The 27975-nt window shown below is 42.1% G+C and overlaps 1 protein-coding gene across 1 annotated transcript; it reads left to right on the top strand.

Moving 5' to 3' along the window:
• Window positions 1-39: 39 nt before the first annotated feature.
• LOC311153534 (tyrosine 3-monooxygenase-like) lies at window positions 40-27975 on the top strand (the record flags this gene model as incomplete). Its single annotated transcript, XM_084205465.1, has 12 exons — window positions 40-237; window positions 1107-1281; window positions 3154-3242; window positions 5352-5419; window positions 6572-6622; window positions 10148-10293; window positions 15176-15311; window positions 15923-15992; window positions 17657-17713; window positions 20616-20711; window positions 26017-26150; window positions 27816-27975. 12 exons carry the CDS (start codon window positions 40-42, stop codon window positions 27973-27975), a joined length of 1380 nt encoding a protein of 459 aa, XP_084061591.1.

Here is a 27975-nt window from a genome sequence, read left to right as displayed (position 1 = left end):
TCAACATCTGGCTGTTGCAATCCACTCTCCTATCGCCCAATGAAGACTGATTTGGTGGGCATGTCAGGCCCAAAAGAAGAGGCCAACAGGGAGAAGGAGATGTGTGCCATCCAGTCATTGAACAGCCAAGGCAGCCTGGACTCCAACAGGGAGGATGACAGAGCACCTCTCATCCTGACCCTCACGCTCTGCAACGTGAGGAAGAGTGAGCTCTCTAAGGCAGCCAAAGTCTTTGAGGTACAGACCTCAAAATCCCCTTCCTTTGCTGAGCCCTCTCTTCTGTCTCTACTGCCTCCATGTCTCACAGTCTGCACCTGTCCCCCTCTCACCCTTCTCCTGCTCCCTGACTGACCCCTCGTGCTGCCTTCCCCTTTTCCCCTGCCTGGTTTTGCTCCAGCTGCTTAGAGAGGTGGGCTGGTCTCATGGTGAAAGGGAAAGGGGGGGAGCATCTGGGCACAGGTTTTAAGAGAATCACCATTTCATGCAAGGGCTGTTTAGAGCAGATACCAATCAGTTGTTTCTTTCTAGCAGTTGTGGTGGTCGGCATTTCAAGCCCTCAGACTGGGGGATGTTAGAAGCCAGTGAATTTTCCCTGCATATTTGGCAGGGGATATAAAGACTATAAGAGCTGTGAACCACACAGGCATTATGTAGTCTGGACACTTGAAGTACCCCTACCAGGTGCTCACTCTTATCTGGGAAAATGAATAACTCTAAAGAAAAGTATTGTGCTTGTTACTTATTTCTCACAATTATTTAATGATTATGGTGCTATTATACATCAATAGATCTGCTTTCATTCTGGCAGGGTTTTAGGTTACCCAGCCACTCATTTGCTATTTCTGCACATATGAAATTCTGCAGTCAACAGTGTCTCATCTTTCATCTCCTACTTTCTCTCCCCAACACTATAGTGTTAATCTCTAGCTCTGTCTGTATTTTAGCTCTTTGCAAACCTGATGTTATTGGGCTTCATTGCTTAACACATACTTCTAATAATTACCTCTTTTAGTCACCTTTTAAAGACATTGTAGAAATGTATCTAGACTTACCTGGATTTTCAGTCTTTGGAGAAGCTTCATCATATGAACACTTGGCTCTTGCAGATGTTTGAAACTCAAATCCATCACTTTGAAACCCGTCAAGCCAAAAAGCCCAAGAACTCTGTGGATGATCTTGACATTTTTGTGGAATGTGAAGTTCACAGTGCTGATGTTGGTATCCTTGTCACCTCCTTAAAGAGAGTAGCAAAGGATGTGAAAACCAGCAGAGAAGATAAAGGTAAGAAACGTATGCATCTCTTAGTGCAGTTCTTTTGGAGTAACTTTTTTAGTTTTAGCTTCAGCTTCGTAATAGTAATTCAATTTGTCTGGAAAGCCAGGGAGTGTGCATTCATTATTTGTCTCTGCATGGCTGCTTTCCATTGCCATTGGTGCAGAAAGAGAGGCACTTCATCATAGCCAGTGGAACTGAGGTGAGAAATGTTCCAGCCAAGAGGGAGATGGGAAGGATAGAACAGCAGAGCAAAAAGCTGAGGAGAAACCAGAAACTCCTCAATGACAGGAAGATTTTGTGCTGAAAGCTGTGCAGAGAACTGATCCCTTCTAGACAAACAGAGAGGCAGGTGGGTATTTTTCCTGTTTGCAGGCAGGAATGGGTGAATACAGCTGTTAGAGACCTTTACAACAATCCTGAGGATGACAGATGAGAAGGCTGAGGGTCCAGCTCACAGGCTGAGTTCTCTGAGTACAGAATTGCTGTGGGGTTCCCCTCTCTTGACAAGGCCAGACAGATATTCCCAGAGCACTTTTAACTTTCACAGTCCTGTTTGGGCACCTCTGGGTGTTGTTTGAAATTCTCTGTCAGGCTAACATGAGAGGCAGCCCTCATCAAGCTGCTCTCAGATCTGTGGGCATACGAAGAGGGCACCACTGTGATATCAGGGAAACTGGAAAGCCAAAGAGGGTTTTGGAGCTGGAGAAGATCTTCTTTAGGATTTCCTTGGGATTTGAGAGGTTTCAGATGTGCCAGGACTCAGAACTACAATAAAAACTAGGCACTGTTAAAAGAGGGTGTGTTTATTTTTTCCTGTAGGGAGCAGGTGAGATGTGTATGGGGATATGGAAATAGATGGCAGGAAAGGTGCCTGGCATGCAGAACCACCGGTACAGCCAGAGACAGAGGCTCAGAAAAAAGTTCTGGGTGCACATAAGGCATCTGTCAGACTGGTATTTCTTCCTACTTATCACAGAATTGGTTGTAATGCATGAAAATTACACAATTTCCCCAACATCTGTGGGTATTTTTAGATTTGTACTTCTATAAATTTGATGTGCTTGGATCTAAGATAACACAGCGAAAGTTAAATTTACCATTCACTAGAGATATGTTTGAAGTCTGGTCCAGTATGAGACTAAGGTGACCCCAAATAGACCTTTCTGAGTTGTAACACAGAAAGTCTGATTGCAGCATCAGTCTGACCTCAGAAAGCAATATCAACTTTGTGTTTTTCCAGCAATTCTTTTTTTAAATTAATTTCTCAAAAATGCTGGCATTTAAAATAAAATTACCACATTTTATTTTCATTTTAGTCTCTGGAAAACCTTCCCACTTCATGAGAGGGAAGCTTTTTGGAAATATAGCTAAAGAATAATGTTGCTGGAAAAAATAATGAGCCAGAAGGAAAAAACTTGAAGATTCTTCTTCACCTCTTTGGTTTCTAGAAATTTTATAAATATCATGTTTTCTTTTAAAATATTGCCTAACTTTTAAAGGTATGAAAATGGAAGACTGCTTTTTAGACAAGATCAAAATATATTCTTAAATCCAGAATGTAGAGATAAATTTGTTCTGTGTAAAACAAAAATCACATTTGATCTAAAAAATATTTTTGCCTTTAAAAACTGTTTCTACTAATTAATAATAAAAGAGATGATCACAGCAAGTTAATTTCAGATAATTTTTCATCCAATCTGACAGTTTGGTCAGGAAGTAAGTCAACTACTGAGATGTATGACAATTATGGTAACATGTAGACATGAAAATTCTTAGATAATGATGAAAAGAAAGTTTGTAATCTTCAGCACAGCTTTTATTTTCACTCTAAAATTCATTTAATTCTCTCTCATTTAACTCTTTCTGCTCTCTCTCCAGTGCCCTGGTTCCCCAGAAAAATCCAAGATCTGGACAAGTGTCACCATCTGATCACTAAATATGACCCCAGTTTGGACCATGGTCACCCTGTAAGTTTAACATCACTGTGATTTCATCTTTAAAAGAGAAACTTTCTGTAGGGAGATTGTTATAAAGGAAACTTCAGGAGTAAAGAAATACAGAAAGAAGAGAAAAAAAAAAACCACAGGGGCAGATAAAAGCTCATCTTCAGTGGAATTAGGGTCTGCATGTGTCCCTGCAGGAATGGACCACAAAAAGGGTTTTGCTGTAGCAGCTTTATGTGTGCCCTCTGATTCATGCCCTAGGCACAAACTCTAGGAGAGGGAAAGAAAAATGCACTGTAGGGTCCTGCTCTAGTGGACTCTAAAACACTTTAAGAAGAAGTGTTTTAGCTCTAGTGATGATAGTAAAACAAAGTACTGAGAACAAACAAACAAACAATCTAACACTTATTTCTCATGAAATTTTCCCAGCTTTAGTGCAGATGAGATGTGAGTTAGGCACAGACACAAAAGGGACCCCAAAAAGTTGTTTTGTCACTTGACAAGTCAGGTCACAGAAGCATTTTATTCTGTCAAGCGTCACATGGAAGCAATCCATGGAAAGGACGAAGAGAAGAGATACTTTGCACTGAGAAATGTAGTGAAGATGTGGATGTGTGTCAACAGAATCTACAAGGGAGTTTTTTGTCATTCCCTTCTCTACATGTCTGAATTCTGTTTAGTCCCTTTCATTAACCTGCAGCAGGTTTTGCTGTGAGCTGTGTTCAGTCCTGTGTAATATGAAATGGACCTTTCCCAGTCTATAAGTCTATCTTCTATTTTTGAGAATCACTTATTCACTACAATGCTCTAGGAGAGCTTCACGCTCTCCTTACCCAGGACATCTTTCATTCTTCCTTATTTCTTTCTGGTACAAACAGTCCAAGTGTTTGTAATTTTCTTGAGCTAATCCTTAGGCTGTTTCTCATTAGATAAATGACACACATAGGGAATTCTTTGAACTGGACTAAGCTCCCCTCACCCTTTGCCAAATAGAAGGTGTGAGCACTGAAGAGTTGAGAGAAGGCAGCAGTGGTGCTCAGTTATTAAAGTACTGAGTGGGGATAAATCTCAATTGCAGAATGTAGTGCCATTTAGAAATACCTAACAAGTTGAAAGCAAGTTACCTCAGGCACCGAACATCACTTGTCTGTGGCAGGAGAGAGCACGGTGTGGGCTGACTTACCAGGGCTCAAAAATGGAAAGGCTGGAGGAAAGCACAAAAGAAGCTGATGTACAGGGAGCTCAGCAAAGATTTTGCCTGCACATTTCCTAGCAAATGGACAGTTTGGGTTGTTTCTCTCCACGCCTTCAGTTTGTTCTGGACCGGCCAAAACAATCCAACTGACATCACTGTGACACCAATTTCTGGGCTGCCCTGTCACTGGCTGCAGGTGCCCCAGGGAGGCTCCAGCTGCCCAGAGGGTGGGCACAGGGACACAGGGACAAAGCTGGGATGTCACAGCATCTGTGTGAGTCTGGCCCAACAGCTCTTTGTGTGTTTTGCCTGTCACAACCACTGACAAGCACCTGAATGAACATATTATCCACAATACGTGACGAAATAAACGTGCTCTCAGGACCCAGCCCTTTCCTCAGGTTCATGCATACAACACTCACTAACTGCAGGGTTACTGGTATTATTGCTACACTAAAATTTATGTGAATAAACCTAAGGGACAAATTTGGCTTGCAGTGCACAAAGTGGTTCCAGTAAATGCTGAATGTTTTAGAATAATAAATATTTGTACAGTGATGCTGATCAACGCTGTTTTATGAGTTATATTAGCACACAGTCCCAGATTTAAGTTTTAATTCCTAGTGTGGATGATGTAAAATTAAAAGGAATGTAATTCCATGTCTGAATTCAATATCTGGCAAAGACTGCTTGAAGTTTTAATTCTTGTAAAGACAGAAGGAGCAGAAAGAAAATGCTGGTATTCAGCAGGAGAACTTCCCCTTTAAACAGATACCGCTGAGTCTGTCTTTATCACAACATAGTAATAAATGGGCAGTGAGAACTGGGTGGGGAGCCTGCACTTCCCACAGATCCAGTGGTGGTTCTGATGATTTCTTCTAATGCCCACAGATCTCTCATAATGCAAAACTTTTTTTCCTACTTCTTTTCTATGCCAGGGATACTCTGACCTGGAGTACAGCAGGCGGAGGGCATTCTTTGCTGACCTGGCCTTTAACTACAGAGCGTGAGTACAAAGCTGCTGAGGGAAAGTGCAGTGGCCACACTGTCAGACTGCATGCCCAGGACATGGCAGAAATGTCATATTTTGTCCATGTATCACTGGGTCACTTTTGAGACAGCAAAATTCTGTCACCAAAGCTTTCACTCCATATGGAATAGACTTTTGTGTTGACACAGCAAATACATTTTGAGACAAAAACCTTAAGATTGCATTCACATATCCCAATCCAGTGCTGGATTTTGTTTTAGCAGAAGTGATTGCAATATGACCCTTTATTGCAATTTTCAAGTTCCTTTTAGGACTTGGTCCTGAGCTGAGGCTAATGTTTTTCGAGGAAATTTGAGGAACAATATTTATGAACATATTTTTGATGGTGGAAAGTGATTTACTATTTTTTCATTTGTTTTGTTAAATGTCTCTGTCTATGCACACTAACTACCTAAAAACATGAAAAGCTCTCAGTTCTCATGTAAGTGACAGAAAATGTTTCTGCCTTTATGTGTAGAGCTTCACCAGAGCTACACTGCTTTCTGATAAGGTTAATCAAAGGTATAGGTACAATTGGTTATGGATTATCAGCCTCAAGAACTGGTGAAGTCCTGTGAGACTTCTGAATACAGTTTTCTCTCTTCCATCAAGTGTTAGAGCAGCCCAAAAGCAGCACTGAACTAACTCAGAGCTGCAGAAGAAGCAACAGTGAGGAAGAGGAGAAAGGACCACCCGTCAGAGAATCAGTGCTAACCACACAGGGGGTGAGCAGCTCTCTGCTCATGGGTTCCTGAAAGCCTCTCTGTGATGGTGCTGAGCTGATCACATCCTCCAGGGAGGGCCCCTCCAGGCACACAATGTGTTTTGCTTGCTAGATTGCCTTCAGCAGAGGTGATGGCAAGCCTGGAGGTCTCTAATTCCACAGGTGAACAAGAACACAGCTCCCTTTCTCACATATGCCTCTGTTTCCTCCACACATTGTAACAGAAGAGAGAACACCCACATTAGAGCTGACCAAGACCAATAGATGGTTCATTATTTACTATTTGGCTGTTTCTGTTTTCATTATGGCAAAAATTCATGGTGCAGGCAAAAAAAAAAAAAAAAAGCTTGGAAACTGAACTTGAAATCTTAAGGTCTGTGTCATATTTCTGCTCTTCATTACAGAGGAGACCCTTTACCTCACATTGAGTACACAGCACAGGAAACAGCAACTTGGTGAGTTTGGAACTTGTGCTCCAGCTGCTGGGCCATTCCACAGCAGTCCCAGAAAGACTGGCAATGTGACACAGCTAAAACCTTCTTAAAATGTTCTTCATCCACCCCACATTTTACTCTTTGGTTAAATGTCAGCTTTTGGTCATTTGTTTTGCAGAAAGCCATTCTCAGAGCTGATCTTAAATATTCTAGAGCAAGAGGCATTTTCCTGACTATCTCCCTGCCTGCAGATCCCATCAGGATTTCAGAAGCCAGAAAACATCTGGGCCCTATAGAGTAACTTCTTCTGACAGACCTCTAATTCACCATAGCTATGGTGCTGGTAGAAATATCACATTTTCAAACTTGTTATCAGGAGACAATGCCCACTCACAGGACAGAAATTCACTCAGAAGACATGGCTAATTCAATATTCACAGGACAGAGGAGCCTTGATTGTTCTCCTTCAAGTACTCGTTGCTTTTAACATGAATATGTATCATTTTCCAAACTGAAGGTAGAGGAAATACCTTTCTAATACACATTATTTACACTGTGAAAGGGCCTTAGATAACATATAAATATCATATGAAATTATAGAAGGTTACTGTTACAAGGGTGCAGCATTTCCTCACTGGGGCTTTGCTTCTCCTGAAGGTCTGCCACTCAAAAAAAAAAAAAAAAAAAAAGTGCCCAAAACATAAGCAATGAATTAACCAAAATATTAAATTAAAAGCATTTTTTTAAACATAAAGTGAAATATGTGGCAGATTTGAAAGGGAGCACAGCTCTTATTTCAAATCCCTCTGTTTCCACTTGCTGCCACTAACTCTAAGATACATCAGTAAGCAGCAGTAATTCCACATTTGTGTGATACTGCAAAGCATTGACATGTCCAAAAGTCTCAAGTAAGAGCAGAGTCCTGGGATTGTGCAAGGTGCCTCATAAGAGAGAGTCCTTGTTCAGAAATGTAAATGGAAAGAAGGACTAGAGGTGGGTGAAAGGAAGAATGAAGATCACATTTTCCAACTGTGCAACTGAAAACCCTAGAACTTAAGTGATTTGCCCTAAATCACATGCAAAGTTTATTCCAGTGCCAGGACTTAAATCCATAGAGCTAGATGTCTCATGCCAGAACCTCTCTGGCATCCCACCTCTTTCAATAATTTATTTTAAGTAAAATCTACTTTGCCACAGAAAGCCATAACCACATAAAAACCTTGCACCTAGCTCATCCAGGAGGACATGCTTTTATTAGGCTCAAATAGGTTTTTATAGCATCTTTCAATACTCAAAGATTGATGGTCAGTGTCATGCTCATGATTACTACCACCAGCCAACAACCTTGGCATGGGATGGCGTGTGGGAATGTCGCATTTAAGAAAATTTAATTTTGTGTTCTTTCCTGTTTTTCTCTTTTATTGCCAACCTTCGTCATTCCAGCTCTTCTCCACCTCGAATTAGACCCATTGTGGTGACAGAATAGACTTTTAAAGGAGTATCTGCCCATTTCCTTAAACAGCCAACCCCAGCAACCCAGGTTGTCTTGTTATGTAAAGCTGTTTCCAAAATTAGCCTTCCCAATTGTTATCACAGCCCCCTGAGGCTGTGCCCTGAGGTCAGCTGCATTACAGCACAGCTTAATTGAGCTGTGCAATTGCAGGGGAAATTTGTAGCACAAACTAAATTCCCTCGGTGTCACTCTGAGGAGTTGCTGGATGCCTTCAGTTTGTAGCAACGTGGTTATGAAAATGAAAACCAAGCCAGCGAAGAAATACGACTTTCAGAAAACAGAGGGTACAGATGATCTGGGCTTTTGTTTTCAAAGCAACTTCTTGGAAGGCCCTGAAACTAAGCAGTCAGAGATGCCATATGGGTAAAAGCTGTGTAAGAAAAATGGAGAATTCAGGAGAAAATTATGGGGATGCACCTGTCACATTTGTATAATGAAGCTGAATAGTGCCACTTTTTTTTTTCCCTGAAAAATAAGGAAATTTATGTAAAATTAGGTTGTTATCTTTACTCTTTCAAGCATCTGGCTGCATCTTTTGTCAGGATGCTCCTTCCTAGAGTGTTTCATAAAGTTTGCTTCCAGCAGTCCTTTCATACCTGCTCCTCTCTTAACTTTGGAGAGTTTACTTGGATTATGGTCTTAGAGGAGTACTTAGCTTTGGGTAATTCATCACTGGTCCCTGGGACTGCCTGCATTTCTGTGGTAGCCAATGTTTGGACACAGAGCAGAATGACACTTTGATAAAAGAGACCATATGTGCACAAGTGTAAACAAGGCTGCTCTCTCTAGACTCCAGTCTGGGCATGAACCCTGCACTGCTCCAAATCCCACACAGCCCCACTGAAGTCAGTAGTATTCTATGAGGAAATAAGCCAGGGCAACACTTGAACTCTAGTCCTCCTCATTTTTTCCTAATTCCTCCATGGAAATGGCCCAATCTCCTGCGGCTTTTGCAATAGTGACAGCAGCCACCGTTTCCCTCTGTTCTTTTAACTTTTTTTCCTCTAAGGTTTTCCTCCCCCACTTCATTCTGGTTCATTATTACTCCCACACTGTGTAAGACTGGCTATCACCTCCATAGCAACAATAGCATCACAAAAAGGAGAATAATAATAATAATAATAATAATAATAATAATAATGGTTAGAAAAAAATTACAAAACCAACAAAAGGTCATTTCCCGTACCCAGCATTTCCAAGAATGATCTCAATTTTCATAAAACAATGTTTATAAAGCTGTTGAGACCCTAGGGCCATGTCTGAACAAAAATAACCATTTCTATAAGGTTCTTTGCCATCCTATTACTACTTGCTTATTTTGCAACAGCTAAATATATTCCAAAGCACAACTCTAAATCCAAGTACCATCAGTTTGTGAGAAGCTTAAAGCTTGTGCCCAAATCAGGTTACATATATTATTTTCAGCTGGTCTCTTTTAGTATAGTGGGATAAATGCTTCAAGAAGCTGGCATATCTTTCAAATACACAGCCTGTGCCAGGCACTTTGAACTGCAAAAATACAAACCTCTTCACCTGTGCAGATATTACCCTTCAATATCAGAAAAGGTGCTTTTCCCAGAGGCTTTTAAGAGGAAATCTAGGCTAGGCTTCAGGGTGGAAAAGGAGGGACCAGCATTTCAAGTTGTACCCAAACACAGAAAGGAGGGGAATGCCTGATCCATTCCTATCCTAAACTGAGCGACAGAGTATCCCAGATTCAGCTCTCTTCCTGGGATTTCCCTGGGGCTTCCAACACACTCAGCAAGAAGGTGCCTCATCAAGAAACACTTCTGCATCATTACTAGAGTTCTGTAATATTAAAAGATGCCTTTTGAAGGAAAAGTGAAACAAATAGCCCTTTAGGTTTGCTGCATCCAACCAGGACCAGCTTTCAAGCACAAGATGTCCCGAGCTCAGATTTTTAGACCATGACCCCCCTGCTGGGGCTTTACACCTCTCTGTGGGTCTGTGGATGGCACAGGTAAGTGCTGCTTTATTGAGGTGTCTCACTCTGTCCAGTGTTTGATTTTCAGGAGAGAAGTCTACAGGAAGCTGAGGAGCCTTTACCCCACTCACGCCTGTGCCCAGTACCTGGATGCTTTCCAGCAGCTGGAGAAGCACTGTGGCTACAGAGAAGATCACATCCCTCAGCTTCAGGATGTCTCCAGATTTTTAAAAGGTCAGCCATTATAAACCATGGTTTATTCTAGGGTTCCCTGCACATATTTGTGCACCACAAACCATTTCCTAGGAAACAAGCTGGTGGGCAGAGCTGATGAGCTCTAGCGCAGGGCGCTCATTCCAGGCACATGGAGGGACCCAGCTGGAAGTTTGTGTGTGTTCTGTGAGTGGCAGCAGCTGGTGTGGCACTGCCCAGCTAATCCCTGGACTAGCAGCACTACAGTCACAGCAGACACTGCTCAGTGTGACTCCCACACTGCCTTTTTGTGATTTTGGCTCTGTTTTCTGCTCCTATAGCCATGCTGATAGTTAGACCCAAACACAAGCACAGGTACATACCTCTCAAGCAGGCTTTTTTCCTGATCCACCAGGCAGGATGGGGATGTGTGCTGGAGAAGATGATTTCCAGCAGATCCTGCTAGTCAATCAGCAACTGCTTTGAAAGAACTCTGCTTCCTTCTGTCTCTGTAGCACCACTTGTCACACTGAACTTTTTGGTGGCTGCCATGGGGCTGACAGGAGGGCACAAAGGCTGTGGTGCTGCCCCATAAAGGCACGAAGAGATCACCTTGGGAAAAGGACACACAAGCTTGCCAGGCTGACTAGCAAGGAGCAGGAGAGTCAGGATTGGGTTGGATTCCCAAGGCCAGGTGCTTTGTGTAAACCACCTGATTATCAAGAATTGCTAAAGAAAGGTGATCTTTAAAGCCTCCTCCTCAGTGAAATGATGTGACAGAGAGAGGACAGCTTATCACCATGATGTAATACAATAAAAAACATGGCTTAACTTTAAATAAATTGTACTTAAATACAATACTCAGGAAATCAAGTGACCTGCTCCATATGAGAGTAGGGGACACCAGTGAGCTTCAATAAGCTTTCTGCATCTGAAGAGTTTTCTCAGACTTTGGCATTTCTCATGAAGATTAAGCTGTTTGATGACAAGGTTTTTATTGCACATTTAGTGTGAGGGAAGGGAGGGTTGCCATGTGAAAAGCATCTTCCATGAACACCCTTGCAGCCAGCTGTAGGAATTATTCTGTGTAGGCATTATTATTTTCTCATGCATTCTCACTTCTATTCAAGTACACATCTTGCTTCCCTCTTATAATAACTGGGCTGATAAATATTTTTTTCTCTTGAAGTAGTTGATCTCATTTAATTTACACAATAGCTGACAGCAGGGAGCTCCAGGAATTGTGATTCTGACTTGATTATCACAGATATTCATATCCTTCAAGTGTATCAGGTGATTTCAAAGTGGGAGAATTTAGGATAGTGTGAGACTATGCTGCCATAATCCTATTTGCATTGCTCATGTTAGTTGACAGGATTTGATATCCTGGAGTCTGCTCACTTCCTTTACAGGCTCTGGTTCTAAATATTCTCTGTGTCATAAACAAAACAAACTAAACAGCAACTCTGAAAAACCTGCCAGTAATGTTTGGAAAGATGTTCTCAGTGAGTTTCAACTCATTTACTATAAACATAATACAATAAGTTAATTGTATGAACTACCTAGGAATGAGTATCAGGCATTCCAGGGGTATTTTATTCCATGCTGAAATGGACAGCTAAGGAAAATGCAGAACTGTTCATAGTTCTTGAGACCACTGGTCCTACCCTCATTAAACTGTAGATTAAAATTGGATTACTTTAGCCTACAGGTTATGCATGAATGAAATAAATTTTTTTCAGAAGAGCTGTGTAAACAGCTAGACACAATTAAGAGTGAGGAAATTATTTTAGTGGTGTTATGTGAGGCTTTGAATGGATATCTTGGCTCTCTTTCCTCTAACAAGGTCATTTCACTATGCAGAATACTTTTTGGAATAGCATGAAAATTGACATTATTGCAAGGCCCAAACTCAGTCTGAGTCAGAAGCATCTGCAAGGTTTAAAATCTGACCAAAAGTTAAAGCATATTGTTATTGACCAAACTCCTCTTCAATGCTGTCAGGCTTGGGGCAGTGAGCAGTTCTCTAGGGAGCCTGTTCCAGTGTTTGACCACCCTCTCAGAATAGAAAAGCCTCTGAATGTCCATTCTGAACCTCCCCTTGTGCAGCTTTGAAACTAATAAATGGGAGGCAGAGAGAGACAGAGAGAGGGGAATAACCTGGAAAGAAAGTCATCATGTAAAAACCAGCCCACACAGCCAGATAAACTTCCATCTTCTCTTTAACTTAGCAGTATCTGTGAACATAAGAAAGCAATTCCTTTTGATTTGGTATGAGATCTGTCTGTTATTACCCATTAGTGAGGCTGGCTTGAAGAGAAATGAACTGTACTTCATAAATATTTCACAATTACTTAAAGGGAATTAAGCAGTCAACAGGGTGATCGCTTACCCATGGCAAGCCTTTTCCTAAAGGGTTAACTGGATGAACCTAGGCACATCTTTCTTTCTAGGAAAGATGTTTGGATTTAGGCAGTCATTGTGCTCCACAGCTGGAAGAAATTACAGCCAGTGAACTCAAGCAAGCTCAGACTGCAATGCACAGGCTGCCTGTATACACCAGTTTTTAGGCCAAGAATTAAGCCTTGCAGATCACTTTAGGTCAACTGCTCAAGACCTTCTCTGCAATGCACTTTGATTTCCCAGATCTTTGGGCAGCAGGTCCAACCAGCCCCACCCCCAATTCTCTACTGATTGCTGGTTTAATTGTGCAGCCATGAACTAGGAGTTCAGGTTTTGCAGATATTACCTTCAGCAGATAACTTTTTCCTAGGGCTTTTCAAGGCAACTGGCCAAGTCTGTTCCATCAGCAAACTGTCTGATTCACTGGCCTCTATTTAAAAGGACATCTCAGGGAACACAAGCTGTAATTTTCATTTTCCCTCCTTCTCCTCCAACATGGATGCTAAAGCTATATAAATTTCCCTAGACTCCTTCATAGTCTTTCCAAAATTGAGTTACTAAGGTATTGGTTTTCATATAATATACTTTTCAGCTAATGTAATTTTCACTCTGAATTCAGCCCAAAGATTACCAGATTCTGAAATTTTCACATTCCTCTGGATTGGACCAGCAAATAGACTCAGGTAGATACATAATCTCCACAGGGTTTTGTTTTTTTAAAATTGTTCATTTTTGAGGCAGTTCTGTATTAATTACCTTTGAACTGAGTGGAGCAATAGAAGATATCTGTGGCAAATGCCCACTACCTAGTCCACCACAATGTCAGGAAGAAGCACTTATTGCTGTCCTCTCTTTCCTCTGTTTCTTCATATATTTTGTCACTTCTTTGAATTTTTTTTCCCTTTTTTTCTTTCTCTGGGTGTTTTGTTTTGTTTTGTTTTGTAATGGGAGAAGTACTAATAGCCTGACAGAGTAAGACAAGAAATTCTGGAAGAAGCATGAAAAAACAAACCAAAGCAAATCTTGTAAATGGCTTAGTTTCTGGGTGGGATTTTTTTGTTTGTTTTAAAAAGGAGAAAAAAAAAAAGGTTATAGGCTTCATGACACAATAGAATATGGAAGAAGAATTGAGAATAAAGTCATTTCTGATTTTTTTAAAATGCAGCTTTATGCTTTAAAGAAGACGAGATGTCATTTACGGGAGCTGAGAATGAAACACAGATTTTGAATACAGGACTTCAAAAAGATTATCACTGGCTCACTTTGAAAGCGGTGATTTTCAATTTTCTTAGCTTTGCAGACCACCAGCATGTTTCCCATGGAAATGCAGAGTGTGTGTTCTATTGGCCACCAGACTGGTTGTTTTTTTGGGTATCTCTCACAGTCCTTTCAAAGTAATGCAGGGTGCTCTGGGGTAACACTGGATGTACAAGATGAAATCACAGTGCAAAAGTGTTGCATCCCTCTGTGTCCTGTTCTGTGGACATGTGCAAAGCAAAACACCTATGGTCACATCCCTGGGAGGCTGTGCAGTGGGTTCTAGACAAACATAATGGTAAAAAAAAGCCAAGAAAGACAAAAAAGAAAAAACACTAGTGTTGGAATTTCAGGTTCTTTCTTGTTCCAAGGGCAGGGGGGATAATACTCAGGAAATGTTTTTGAAGTCTCACTCTGAGGTTTATTATCCTCATCTATTACAAACTCACAAGGTGTGAGTTCTCCCTCACATGTTGAGAAAGTGCCCTAAAATGGTGTCTGTTCAAGGCTGTTTAAGTCCTAATTACCCAATAAACCATTGACATCTATATTATTTATGCTTCTAACCTAATTATGATCACCCAAAACTCGCAATGCGGGCATCTTTCATCTGATTAGAGAAAATCACCCAGATCCGTGAAAAAGAAGGAAGAAGAAGGTGAAGAACAACTTTCCTCTGTCCTACACCCTCCATCTTGCTTCATATTTATTTCTATATTCTAAAACCCTAAACTCTAAGTTTTCCACCCTGTGATATAACACACTTCTAACCAGCTACACATCCGTCATCCCAGTGCCATTAACCAATTTTGGAAGTCTTTTCCACAGCCCCAGGTCAAATGCAGTGCTCTCTTGTGGCTCTGTGCCTTTCAGCACAGGAAGTTTAAAATTCTCAGCATCCAGGGTTCCAGCAGATCCCATGCAGGTTCTGTTCCCTACTTGATTGCAAGGACCATGTGTGACCTCAGATGCACCCCTGTCGTGTGGAACGTAGAGAATTGTGTGTGTGTGTGCAAAAATGTGCCCTGGGGTGGGCAGTACTGCACACAGGGTGGGTGGGTGGGTGGGTGGGTGGGTGATCCCACGCTGCAGGAACTGGTCCTGTACCAGCACAGGGGCACAGCAATCATGACAAGCCAAGGTGTGCCTGCTGTGCTTGGTGGAGGGAACTGTTCCAACAGAGCGGGAAGGATCCTTGATAAAGCAAACCTACTGTGTGGTTAACCCTAGAAACAGCTGAATTTGGTGTCCCTTCCCTTTGCAGAGAGAACAGGTTTCCAGCTGAGACCAGCTGCAGGACAGCTGTCCGCTCGTGACTTCCTTGCCAGCCTGGCGTTTCGTGTCTTTCAGTGCACACAGTACACAAGGCATTTCTCCTCTCCTATGCATTCCCCAGAACCGTAAGTTTGATGCCCTGACATAATTCCATCCTTCTGAATGTGTTGGGGATCATTCTCTTGGGACTGGCTCTGGAGTTCCATCCGGTAGTCTACAGAATAAAATAATTTGAGAAACTGGTAGCTGGAGAGTTAGAGGGGGAAGTCATGCATGAGAGGGTGTGGTTCTCTGTCTCTTTTGCAAAGTTGTCTGGGGAAGGAAAAGACTAAAGAATATCTGGTTTAATCTTTTCATCCTGCCTTCAGTTACCATCTGCTGGGGTTTGATTTCCTGCTGTGAAACTCTCCCAGTAAGTGCTGGCCAGACAGCAGCAATTACATTTCATGAGAAATTACCAGTTCACACAGACGCTTTTGTTGTATGCTGGGACAAAACAGGGACCTTTCAAAGATGTTGTGACACAGGAGGTTGGTGCCCACGCCATCCCAAGGAGACAAGGGGGCAGGGGGAAGCTGTGGCAGGAGGGAATGCTCTGGTCCTTGCAGAGCCAGGCCAGGTGAGCAGCGCTCACACCAGCTCCCTTTGGGCTCTGTTGGCTAAAGTCCTTCACAGGGAGCTCATGAAGGGCAGGAAAGGAAGCCTTTAATACACAAGAAGGCCACTTACTTTCCAGAGACTGCTGCCATGAGTTGTTGGGTCATGTTCCCATGCTGGCTGACAAGGAGTTTGCCCAGTTCTCACAGGTAAGAACATTTCCTGCTGACCCTTTAACCAGCTGCTCTGGACAGCAGGGCAGAGTGCCTTAAATACCTGCAGCTCCCCGTGCAATGCAGTTTTAAGAGTGGGTTGTGCCTGAGTCCTGACCTCCAGGCGTGGTGGGCTGGCAGCCACCTGGGAGATGTTTCCTCCAAGGGAGTGGTAGCAGTGCTCCTTACAGACACAGTGTGAAAGGAAGGGCAGGCAGAGCTTGTGGGGCTTCTCTGTGGGAGGGATGTGTCAGTCTGGAGAAGGATGTCTCTGTGGGGCTGCAGGCTGAGCTCTGCTGACCTGGCTTCCTGTCCTCCACCACACGAACCTCCACAGCCGAGCCTCCAAGCTGGTTCTGTCTCTGGATGTACACTCTTGTCCCACAAGAGGCTTTAATTGTGTCCGTCACCATGTCATTCATCAGAGTTGTTTTTCCCTTTACAGCTCACCAGATTCTCACAGCATTGCTCACAGTGGTGAGGAGGCTCCAAAAAGCAAACAGAGCTTCTTTGTACAATAAGGGGCTATTTGGTACAAGCAGCCAGTGTCAGACCCAACTGAACTCAATGACCCCTCATAATTAAAGACTTCAGAACTTTGAGTGTTCCTCAAAACCATTGCAGAGGGAAGAAGACATCTCATTATCCAAGCTTATCAATCAGTGGGGATAAGATCAGAGGGGTAACATGATGTAGGTCCTGGCATAACCTAGGTCCCTGAAGAAATATTTTTAAAAGTAAATCAGTTCGCTTCATATGATGTGGTTTCCAGTTGTATCAACTTAAATACATGCCAGTTGCCATTTTGATCATAAATATTGGTTATTAACAGAATCAAAAGAGTAGTCCTTTAAGCATCCTAGTCATCTATAATTTATTCTGGAAGAAACCTATTCAGTTCAGCTCAATACTGGAACTTCAGAGACATTAAAAATAAAAGACTTCAGCAATTTCAAATCTTTCCATTTTCTTCTTTTCCTATCAATAGCACAGGCTATACAACATGAGATCACATTCAGCGAATTTTCACATTTCACTCTTTTGCCCCCACAAAGTATTTTCACAGTCAAAATTCACCCCATGAAAATTCTTTTTTGCTCCATTCAATATGAGACAATGAATGGTGAAAATACCCTTATTTTGTTTGTTTGTTGCATGATATGGCTCCTGGGATAGCAAAAAAAGAGACATCTACAGTTTCCTATTGTGAGAATAACATTTCACAGGGAGCACAGATGAAAGTAAACAGAATCATCCCTGCACAGATCTGGCCTGCTCATAAGAGCTGTCAGAAAGACTGAGGGACAGAGAGGTAATGGCAAAGATCAAACCCACCTTTGCTCTCCTTCCTTCTCATGCCTCCCTCTAAATTTCTGCCTGGTGTAGATAGTCTAGCATTAAGACAAGAGATGGTTAATTTTACACAGAGAACACTGAGGATTAATCACTCATCTAATGTGGCTCCCAGTGGTGTGTAGCTGGGGGCCAGGGAGAGGTAGGCATCCTGGAAGCCATGGAAGGTCATTTTGGGTGACAAAAACAATGAATAGTTCATGCTATTCATGCTAGAAATGATGTGGACCTCCCCCTTCCCCTCTTTCTCTCCCTTGGGCTGAATAATCACACTAGTGTAACACTGTCTTCTTGCTTACTTGCTTTAGGATATTGGACTGGCTTCTCTTGGATCATCTGAAGAGGAGATTGAGAAACTGGCCACAGTAAGTACAGATGGCAGTTTAATATCAGAGGCAAACCCCAAACGATTCACTGCATATCTCTTGCTGTGCAGGGAAGGCTTTTTGTGACTCAGATTGACTACAGAAATGGGAGCATCAGCAGGAGTGTCTCCTCTCCTCCACAGGTTAGGAAGGTGCTGGAGCAGGGACAGGAATCCCTCTGGGGGAGACCAGAATGGTGTGATTCCACCTGAGGAAATGCTAACACTTACTGATTTGATAAGAATATATTTCTTAAGCTAAGTTTTTACGATTTCAGACACAGGATGGTCCCAACTCATATTCCAGACTCCCTAAAACATTGGATACCCAGTGTGATACCTGTATTTTCTCCTACACGAGGTGCAGAGAACCATCACAATTTCGTTCACCCCACATTCATCGACCTCACCAAAGAGGTGAGCACTTAAAAGCAATTTGGGAGCAGGTACTGCCATTCAGTTCTGAGTCACTAGGCTCTCTACAAGAGTCAAAACTATTTGTACAGCCCCTTACTGCCATCTTAACTTGTTCTGAAAGTTGTCTGGAGGCCAGGTGATTTTTTTTTCTGATAATGGCAGCATTTACCAGTCTTGATGATTTTTTCAGAGGAGAGAAGCCTTGCCCTCACTGAGCTGTGTGAGATATTTAGTACAGGCAGTGAATGAGAGGAGAATGTCACTCCTGAAGTTCCTTACCCAGTCCACAGTCCCACTCAGGAAGGAGGTGGTGGCTCACCTAAAATCCACCTGCACATATCTGTCCTTGGGTTAGGACCAGGTAAAACCACCATTATTTTTGAAGATGGCTACAAGTGCTGAATCCTTTGTGATTTCATCCAAGTCCTGGACTGGTGATGTGAGGAGACAATGACAGCCCACATTTCCTCTTCCACTACCTGGGTCTAGAGAGGCTAGAGTGAGATTGATATCCATGCCTTTGCTAGAGTTAAAAAATTCCCAAAATGCCAGAGAGGCATTTTGCATCATTCCCCAGGAGCTGGTGAGATTGGATTAAGGCCTGTGGTTTATCAAGCATTCCTCTGCAAACACCTCTTCCTGATCAGAGATAGGGTCAAGATCAGAAGAATAAAGGGTCTCATGGCTGAAACTTTCTTAGCATCATCTAGGGTTTGGAGAGGTAGAATAAGGGCACCTTCTTAAAGGGCTCCCTGCAGTTCAGGGTCTGGGAGAATACAGTAAACCTGTTCTGGATTAACATCCCAATAGTCAAATGTTTAAAATTTATTTACCTAATTTAGGCTTAATCTTTGTGTTCCTTTTCTAAAAAGGGAAGATAGAGGAGAACCTGAAGTGTATGCATTATCCTGACATGAAATCTAACATGAATTCTAAGATTATCTCTCAAAGTCCCTGTCATTCCCTGTTCTTCATAAAGGGAATTTTGGTAACTAGCTTAGAAGTTTCTTTAAAGAATCTCAAAATTGTTGTTATGGTCTAAAACATCTGTAAGACAAGTTTTGAAATACCATTATTTCATTCAGTGACTTCTCCAAGCAGGTGGATCCATGCACCAGAGATGAGAAACTGCCAGTGTCCTTGTCATCCAGAGTGCCACTAATACATTTTTAAACTGTCTTAAAACAATGGGAGCTTGAAAGAACCTCACTATCCAAAATCCAAATACAGGATTATCTTAAGGAACACCAGATAGAATTCCTCCTCCTCCCATGTCTCATTTTGCAGTCAAAAAAGCCTCCTGCAAAATGAAGAGATGCTAAAAAGACTTTTGTGAAATAATAAGAGTCAAGATTATTAACAGAATATAAGCATGTAATTATTCACTGAACTCAGTGAATAAAGCAACTCAGGATCCTGCAAAAGGAAAGATCCTGACATGTTTTTTCTTCAGTGATAAATTTGAAGGCTAAAACTAGAGTTAGTTTTTGATGAGTATCAAAATGAAAAGGTGTGTACGGGAGGGTGAGATAAAGAGACACAATGTTTGAAAAGCAAAATAGAATAATATAGAGCTTTACACAGTTTTACCAATTGTCTGTGGTTCTTTAAGCAGGGTCCTGAGAATGCCATACCTATGAAGCCAAGGTCTATCCCTGTGTGTGAGGCAGAAAAGTGTTCTGTCTCTAAAGGAACCTTGGAGAGTTGTGAGACAAAGCCATATTCTTGAAGTGCCTGATTTTCCACGTTTTCCCTTTGCACAATGCCTATCCAGCTTCTCAGGGCATCAGGCTGTGTCCAGGACTTTGTCCTCCACTGTCATTTTCCTCAGAGTTTATAATAAGGGAAGCACTAAAAGTTTATCAGAGCCAAGAGTTGCTTTCATCCCACTGTTGTCCAGCAGGTAAGGGAAGTATGGTCCTAAGGATGCTTTTATCACAAGAAGAGTCCTGAGGAATGTATCTTTGTTTTCTGCTGGAGCATGACTAAGATATAACTGGCACAAAAGGAAAAAGGCATTCTTCAATTCTTCTGAATGAGATCACACCGACAAAGGAGGAGGGAGACTCTCCTTACAAGTACCTTTGCAAAGGTGCTGAACCCTCTGTCAGGCTCTTCCTGTCCTTCTGGGCACTGTGGTGGAAATCTGACAGCTTCCACTGACTACAGTGAGGCTCTGGGCTAAGAGGATGCAGGGTAATTAGTAACATCTTCCAAAGGAAGAAAAGGATATTACTTTATTTACCCATGTATTATCATTCATTTTTTTTTCTAAGTGGGACAACAAGTTTAAAAAAATTACATGTTACATTTAGTGTGTGTTATGTGCTGAGGGAAAAAAAGCATTTTCTTAAAATATGCAACTATAACACTTGAAGACACAACGGTATTAAGAAATGAGGATAAAAGAAAATTAAAGGAAACATGAGAACCTTAAAAATTCCTGCCTTTTCAGATTCTTTTTCACAAGTTGTTCTTATTCCCAGCTTTACTGGTTCACTGTGGAGTTTGGCCTCTGCAAGCAAAATGGATTGATCAAAGCTTACGGGGCAGGACTGCTTTCATCTTATGGGGAGCTGATGGTATGTATGTTTCTATAATCCACTTTCCTGAACTCTGGTAAAAGCAAACTATGTTTTTCTACAAAAAATCAGTAAGATTTAAAATTCAGATTTTTCTTTTGCAAAGAAATAATTCTTCCTTCACAGAAGCTTCTGCACAGGGGAAATGCTGCTGTGGTATTGTACCTAAGATTATCTCTCGATTTAGTCTTTAATCGAAAAAGATGAAATGCAATGAAAGCAACCATCCCATAAAATATTAGATTTGTTTCTTCCTGCTTCTGGCAGTAGTGATGCAGCTGACTTTGACACAAAACTCAGGTTCCTTTCTGAATTACTCACTAGAGGGCAATATTATGCCTATTATGAGCTTGGCTATTTTTTCCATGCCATTGCCATTCACACACATATGAACCAGAAAGGCACCGATTGACTGGACCAAATCAAGTACAAAGAAACAGGAAATAGCATGGACACTGATAAAAGGAAATTGCTTTAGCATTTTTCGTTCCTAAATACATTTCAAAACTGATGTCAGCTCTAGTTTTACACAGATCAAACTCTGCAAGCACAGGTTTTGTACTGCCTTGTGTAGGTAGATTTGCTGTAGAAAGAGGGCTTGTACACTTTTACAGAAAGTGGGTTTCCCTCCTTTGATCAAACAGCTGATAGGAGAGATATTAATTTCTCCTCAATTTTGAAGAGCACTGATGCAGGTGATCACTTTTTAATTGCAGAAGCCCTAAACTGGTATCAACAGGGCTCAAATGCTTCAAGCTGTGCAGATACTGGATGATATTTTTTAAATTGGTAAGAGCCAAAGGAAAATAAATACCACTCTTTTCAAGCATTTTTATAAACCAGGAACCTTTTTGCTTTTTCATGGGAGATATATTTTAAGCTTAACACATAAACTCAGCAGCCTAACAGCCAGATGCATGATACATTCACATGGAATTGTGGCTGCATTAGCATAGCTTGGACTCCCTGAACTGGAGATAGTTGGGTTGTCATGACAATAAACATTTTACAAAACTCTCCCAATTGTGTACAGGTCAGCTCAATTCCCAGTCAATTGACAGGAGGGAAAAACAACATTTTGATGTCTCTCAAGGCATTTCAAGTAGTAGTCCCAACAGAAGGGCAGCTGAAATTACCACGGGGAAAGGGGAACCTTCCCAGACATCAGCCTTCACTTTTACCACTTGCTGAGTTTAGCATTGTTTTTCTTCACAGCACTTGCAATTTGGAGATGTTTGTGAGGTAACTCTGTGGAGAACTTTCTCTCTTGATAAGCTGAAAGATCTGCATGTCCATTAGCCCTCTAGAGGAATAAACATGACTTCCTTTCTGCATAGCAGCCTGATCTTGGCCTGATTGCTCATCAGCTTCACACTATGTGCTGCTGAAGCTACTGTTTATCTGGGAATCCTTCAGTACTTCTTATATTCACTGAAAACAAACAGGAAACATAAGCTTGCTTTCATTTACCTGGTAAAACCAGAAATGTCCAATCAAAGCTCAATTCAAGGCATATTTATTCTACTCTGCCTGGCTTAATACTTTATGGCTCTAAATCAAGTTCATTTACATGTTAAACAGGATACTAAGGGGCAGAGGTAATCATATTGCTAATATTTATGCAGCTTTCATAGCAATATGCATGACAAAATCCATCTGATGTGGTCACTTCCTTTTTCTGTTTAAGCTTTACTCAAATGAAGGTAAAAAAATCTCATCAGAAACGCTCACTTTTGGTGTCTGGAGTCAAGCTTAGCAAACTTTTGCTCTCTCCTCTCTATTTCCACCCTTTTCCTCCTCAGGCACCAACAAGCTCTTCTGCTTCTGGTTAAAACCATAGGCAAGGACTGCTTGTGCACAAAGCTGTGCTATATAGAACAAAATAGTGCAATCTCAAGCTCCCTACCCTACCTCTGAGGCTGGGAGGGAAGTCCTAACTGTTCCTGAGCTGATAAATGGCAGGTTTTTGTCACTAATCACTGGTCATTGCTGGATAAAGCTACTGGATAAACTTTTGATAAAGCTGGGTCTACCTCTGTGTTCATCCATCATATCAGTAAAAATACATGCAGGAGTGATAGCATCTATATTCAACAGGTAATGAATCCCTTTCAGCATGTTCATCTTGTGTATAACACCCAAATCAGAAGATGGGCAAGCAGTTAACCAGCAGCTCTGCTATGCACCCTGCAGAATCCCTTTGTGAGCTCTGCAAGTTCCTCACTGTGCATCTTCTGGGACAATGGCTTATGGTTCTGTGCAAATCACCTTGAGCTCCTGAAATTTGTTGTATGCAAATTTCATTATGTGCATGAATTTAAGTGCTGAAGTTTCCTTCTTTAGCTGATTGATTTAATCTCATTGATTTATGTTTAGAACCAAACCAAAATACAGAAATATTTCAATTTATTTATTCTAGTCTGCCTGATTCCAACTTCAGTGTAGGCGCTGGCAGTGTGGGTAAAGTGGTGAGGTCCAGTGCCTGAGCACCTGTTAGCAAACTGCAAACCTGTACCAGCTGAAGAGAGAAAATGTGCAGTGCAGTGCCTGCTTCATAGAAAGGATTTTGTTTTTAGAATTAAAGCAGTGTCTAGACACATCTGTCAGAGAAGTTGAAGATTGGAAGATAGTGAGGCTCCTGATAGACTTGAGTTTATTGCTCTAGATAAGTTTTGTTGCTGCTCGGCAGAAAGCAATTTTCCGACCTAATAATTATCTGCCAGTCTTCTCAGTGGGACCAGACACAGACTTCTGCATGGAGGTCCCAGACTTGATTCCCTATCTTTTAGCTGATCAACATATTTGGCACAGGCAGTGAAGTTTTGGCACTTTGTTGGCAGTGAACATAGCAAATCCTGTAGGAATCTGGCTGCAGGTCGTGTGTTGGAGGAGGCACCCTGCAGCAGCCTGGGCATGGGAGGGCTTTCCTTGGACCTGAAGACTTTTAGGGCAGGGGCAGCAGAGGGATTCAGTCACCAAGGAGGGAATAAGGGCATGAGTTAAGGTTAGATGGCTGGCTACAAGAAGATAACAGCTAACCAGTGGAAGAAGGAAAGCAGCAGTCATCCAGCTTGTGTCATATGAGATCTTAGGATCAGCAAGAAGCCTGGGAACATCCCTGAGCTGCAGCCTGGACAGAGTGACCGTGGGTGTGCGACTGTAACCAAGGGAACCACATCCTGACTATGAAATCTCTAAAACATTTCCCTTTTCTCCACAGCACCCACTCCTACCAGTTTGAAGTCAGCTTCAGGTAGATATTTTCTGTGCATGAGTTGATCCTGCCCAAAGTCAGGGCATAATTCAGGGGTAAGGGAGAGGATGAGAGGAAGAGCTAGGCACTCTCTGCATGAGTCTTGCAGTTGGATCCCTGTTATCTAACAAAGCATTTAGTCACAGCAGCTAGGTATCAGAAGGATAACCATCCCCAAGTCTAAACTGAGCAGTTGTAATGTGTCTGACTGCTGGCCAAACTTGCCTCCTCTGAACTGTAAGAATTCCTCCCCAAAAGCTCTCAGAATTGCACTGTTTATTTCACTATATTCTGTCAGCTGTTCTACATTATCCCAAATGCTTCTTCTGTTAACACTCAGCTGGACTCTGTCCTACATACTGTAAAATCTTATGGCTCATACCACAATTCTGGCAACACTCAGTGCTACATATGCTTTTCTTGCAGCACACCCAGTACTTAACTTGTAGAGGCCTTTAAGGCCATCCGGTTTCAAGCTGAACTTCCACTGAAATCAATGGGATTTCAGTTCTGCTTCAACACTGACAGTATAGTGGGACCCCTGTCAGGTTTTGAGTTACTGAAATCTTTTCCCATTAGTTCCCCAGAGCTTCTAAGATTCTAAGAGCAGCCTCATGTTTGTGTATACCAACCATCTTAGATTGTATGAGTGCTATCCAAGGTTTACTCTTCAATTACACACTGCAAATGAAGAGCAAGAAAAACACCATCTTTTATATATTCTTGGGAGTTTTGGGGGTTTGGTTTTTTGGGTTTGTTTTTTCTTTAAGCCTGGTATTTATTTCTGCACCAGTTCATTGAAGTGTCTAAATATGTGCTTAGGAGTACTGTCTGAATTTTTCCAGCTCGCAGATTGAGCTGAAAGCCTTGAGCAGCATCACCCACTCTTACCAGTTATTTACAAGCAGCACCCTGAGAGTTGACATTCGGATTATGAAATGGAGAAGGGAGTCTCCTGAAGACTGGGGAAGAGAGAGAGGGAAAGAGACAGATCTCAGAGAAGGGTGGGTACTAAAAGAATGTCCCTAGGTGAATGGGGCCCACTGTCCAGTCTGAAGGTGGAAAAAAGATCTCAGCGTAGATGGGATGAGTTCCTTTCTCCTTTTGGTTTGTACCCAGGACACTTCACCAGTGTCTGGCCAGCTCAAGGCCCAACCAGGCACATCTGTGATGCAGCTCAAATGTGACTGGGGCTGAGCTAGGTTCAGCATACCTCACTTGGGTTTCAGGGGCAGACAAAGTGTTTGGGAACTCACTTTAAGCCTAAGCAGAGCTGGCTTCCCAGGACTCTGTGTAAGTGCCAAGCTGGTGGCTGGTTTAAAAGGCTTTTCCTGTATATGCCAAACTGGTGGCTGGTTTAAAAGGCTTTTCCTGTATATGTAAACAAACTATGTGGATATACCTTTGACTGCAGTGTGGACAAAGTGGCTTCTATAAGCCTCATGTTTGCCTAGGGGGCAGCAATGTAAGAGAACTGGGGAAAAACATATAGAAGAACCTCTAGGGTTTCAAAAATACAAATGTGCACATGCAGTATAGTGTTTATTTATATATTGGATTTCAGGGAAGATTTTAGGTTGCTATACTGGCCTGGGAGCTGTGCATAAAATACCAGAAGCATTCTGTCTTCTGATCTTCATTGCAGCAGGAAGGATAAAATTTGTGACAAGGGCTGGGGGACTCTAAAATAATGCTAGACAGGACTGTGAAACTTCTGTGATACTATTTGAAAAAAAGCAGCATGATATTTTTTTCTCCTGGATATTTATATTTTGGGGGGGTGGCATAGACCTTCCCCTCCCTGTCTGAGGACATGGCTGTGCTATCCACTTGTACATCACTGAATTACAGGAAATATTTATTTCTTTTATCTTAAAAAAACTTTATTATTTGGTTTATTAACAAATTATGAAAATCAGCTCTGACATATGGAAAGAACAGGACTTTATCTTACCCCTAACCATTCCCCAATGAGAATTCTACTGCCCAGAAGGGACTAATTCTTTCTCTGTTCGTTCACCTGCTCTAACTGGTGCTGTTCCTGCTACAAAGTATGCTTTGTCAAACAAGCCAGAGTACAAGCCTTTTGATCCAGAAGTGACTGCAGTTCACCCCTATCAGGATCAAGCCTTCCAGCCTGTCTATTTCATAGCAGAAAACCTGGAAGATGCCAAGGTCAAGCTTCAGTAAGTAAATTGTTTGTGGATGTTTTCATTGAGGGGTGCACACTGGCTTGGTTCTTAGCCCGACATAGTTGTTGCAATAGTTTGTAAATAAATGTATTTGAGGTTATCTCGCTGCTTCTGCATTGTGGCTTTTGTACCACAGTTAAGCCTATCTACACAGATAAAAGTTAAGCTGCATCTGCATAGTAGCTTTTGTACTACAAAGTTAAGCTTATCTCAGAAAAAGTTCACAGAAAGTCAGAATTAATTTTTGTCTATGCCCTGTCCCTGGCTTCATCTTAACAATGCTTCATTTTAGCACCTTCTGAAGTAAATTCTGTGACTGAGCTGTGAGAGTGCAATCCCACCCTATGTGCTAGTCCATACAAACAGGAGGTTGTGAAGAACTGATTTACCCAAGGTCACATGGAAATTTCATAGCAGTCTCTGGAATTAACAAGGATCAGCAGGGGGCTTAAAAACAAGATTGCCTTTCTCCTCTGATTATATCTGCACAAGAATCCAGAACCAGCATTCATGGGCAATCTAATTTCTACAAAGTAGCTGTCTGCAACCTAAATAACATTATTTCAAATTAGCTAGAGGTGTTTCTAAACACATTTCCTTAACTGTGAGATGTTGTGCAGTAAGGATGTTTGATGGTTTTTTCTTTTTTTTTTTTTTTTTTTTTTTTTTTAAAGTAAGCAGGGTTTAAATTCTGGCCTTCATCTCCAACAGTTAGAACAACATGACCAATTCTGGCTGGAGGCAGGATGTTGGTTGTGGAGCTACTGGGGAGCATGCAGGAGCTGAAATGAGGAATTTATTAGAGGAAGAGAGCCTGAGCCAGACTTCTTCCTTACTCTCCTCGCCTCTTCCCCAGAAGCGCTGTCTGCTGGGGCTATAGCCATGGCTAATTAGGCTCGTCATCTTAAATCTAAATGTTCACATTAAATTTTTAATACGTGTAAAAACGTGGGTGAGAACTCACTGGCAGAAGAGAGAGGACTTGCAAAGCATTTGACTCAGGCAAACCTGCAAAGAACGTACGAGGACAAGGAATACACCACTCTCAGGCATGGAGCTTTTTCATACATTTTTTTCAAGACAGTTGCACAGCCAAGGCTGCTCAAAATAACTGAAAGCACAAGAATCTGTCAGCACGGAAAACATAAGGCAACATCAGTACAGGGGGTTCCTACCAGCATGCACTTAATGGAAATATTGTAGAAAATGGCAAGCAATCATGTTTTTTCTTTTAATAGAGACAGAAAAATAGCCCAGGATGCCTAGTATCAACAGGTTTTTAGAATATTACACAGAAAGAGCTGCTCCAGGTTATTTCTTGGAAGTGAAGGCAGCAGACATGCTGTGCTCCTGCATTCCTCAGCTTGTGGTTGTAATAACTCTGAATTGTGTGAAGGCAGAGCGGTGAGAGCACAGACGGGACCCAGCCAGCCAGGCTGAGCGCAGGCACTGCAGATCTCTGGGGCTGCAAGTGGCTCAGCCGTGGGCAGGATGTGCTGCACCAGGCAAGGCTCAGGGGAAGGGCAGAGCTGAGGAGGTGTGACAGCAGCCTCAGCTCCCCAGTAAGGCCATGAGTGCACCCTGAGAAAGGAGGTCCTGCAGGTTTTGCACCCAAGGAAATGCCTTTTGAACCAGAAGCTCTGTCCTGTCTCCCCACAGGAGCTACGCCAGGAAGATCAGGAAGCCTTTTGCTCTGCACTATGACCCCTTCACCAGCAGCATAGAGGTCCTGAGCACACCACAGAAAGTCAAGAGGGCACTCCACCAGATAAAAGGGGAACTGGAAAACTTCTGCTTGGCCCTTGAAAACCTCTCTTAA

This window comes from Fringilla coelebs (genome assembly GCF_963513975.1).
Source record: "Fringilla coelebs genome assembly, chromosome: 5".
In the NCBI taxonomy this organism is placed as follows: Eukaryota; Metazoa; Chordata; class Aves; order Passeriformes; family Fringillidae; genus Fringilla; species Fringilla coelebs.
The sequence above is the reverse complement of the archived record's forward strand: the minus strand, read 5'-3'. Positions and strand labels throughout refer to the sequence as shown.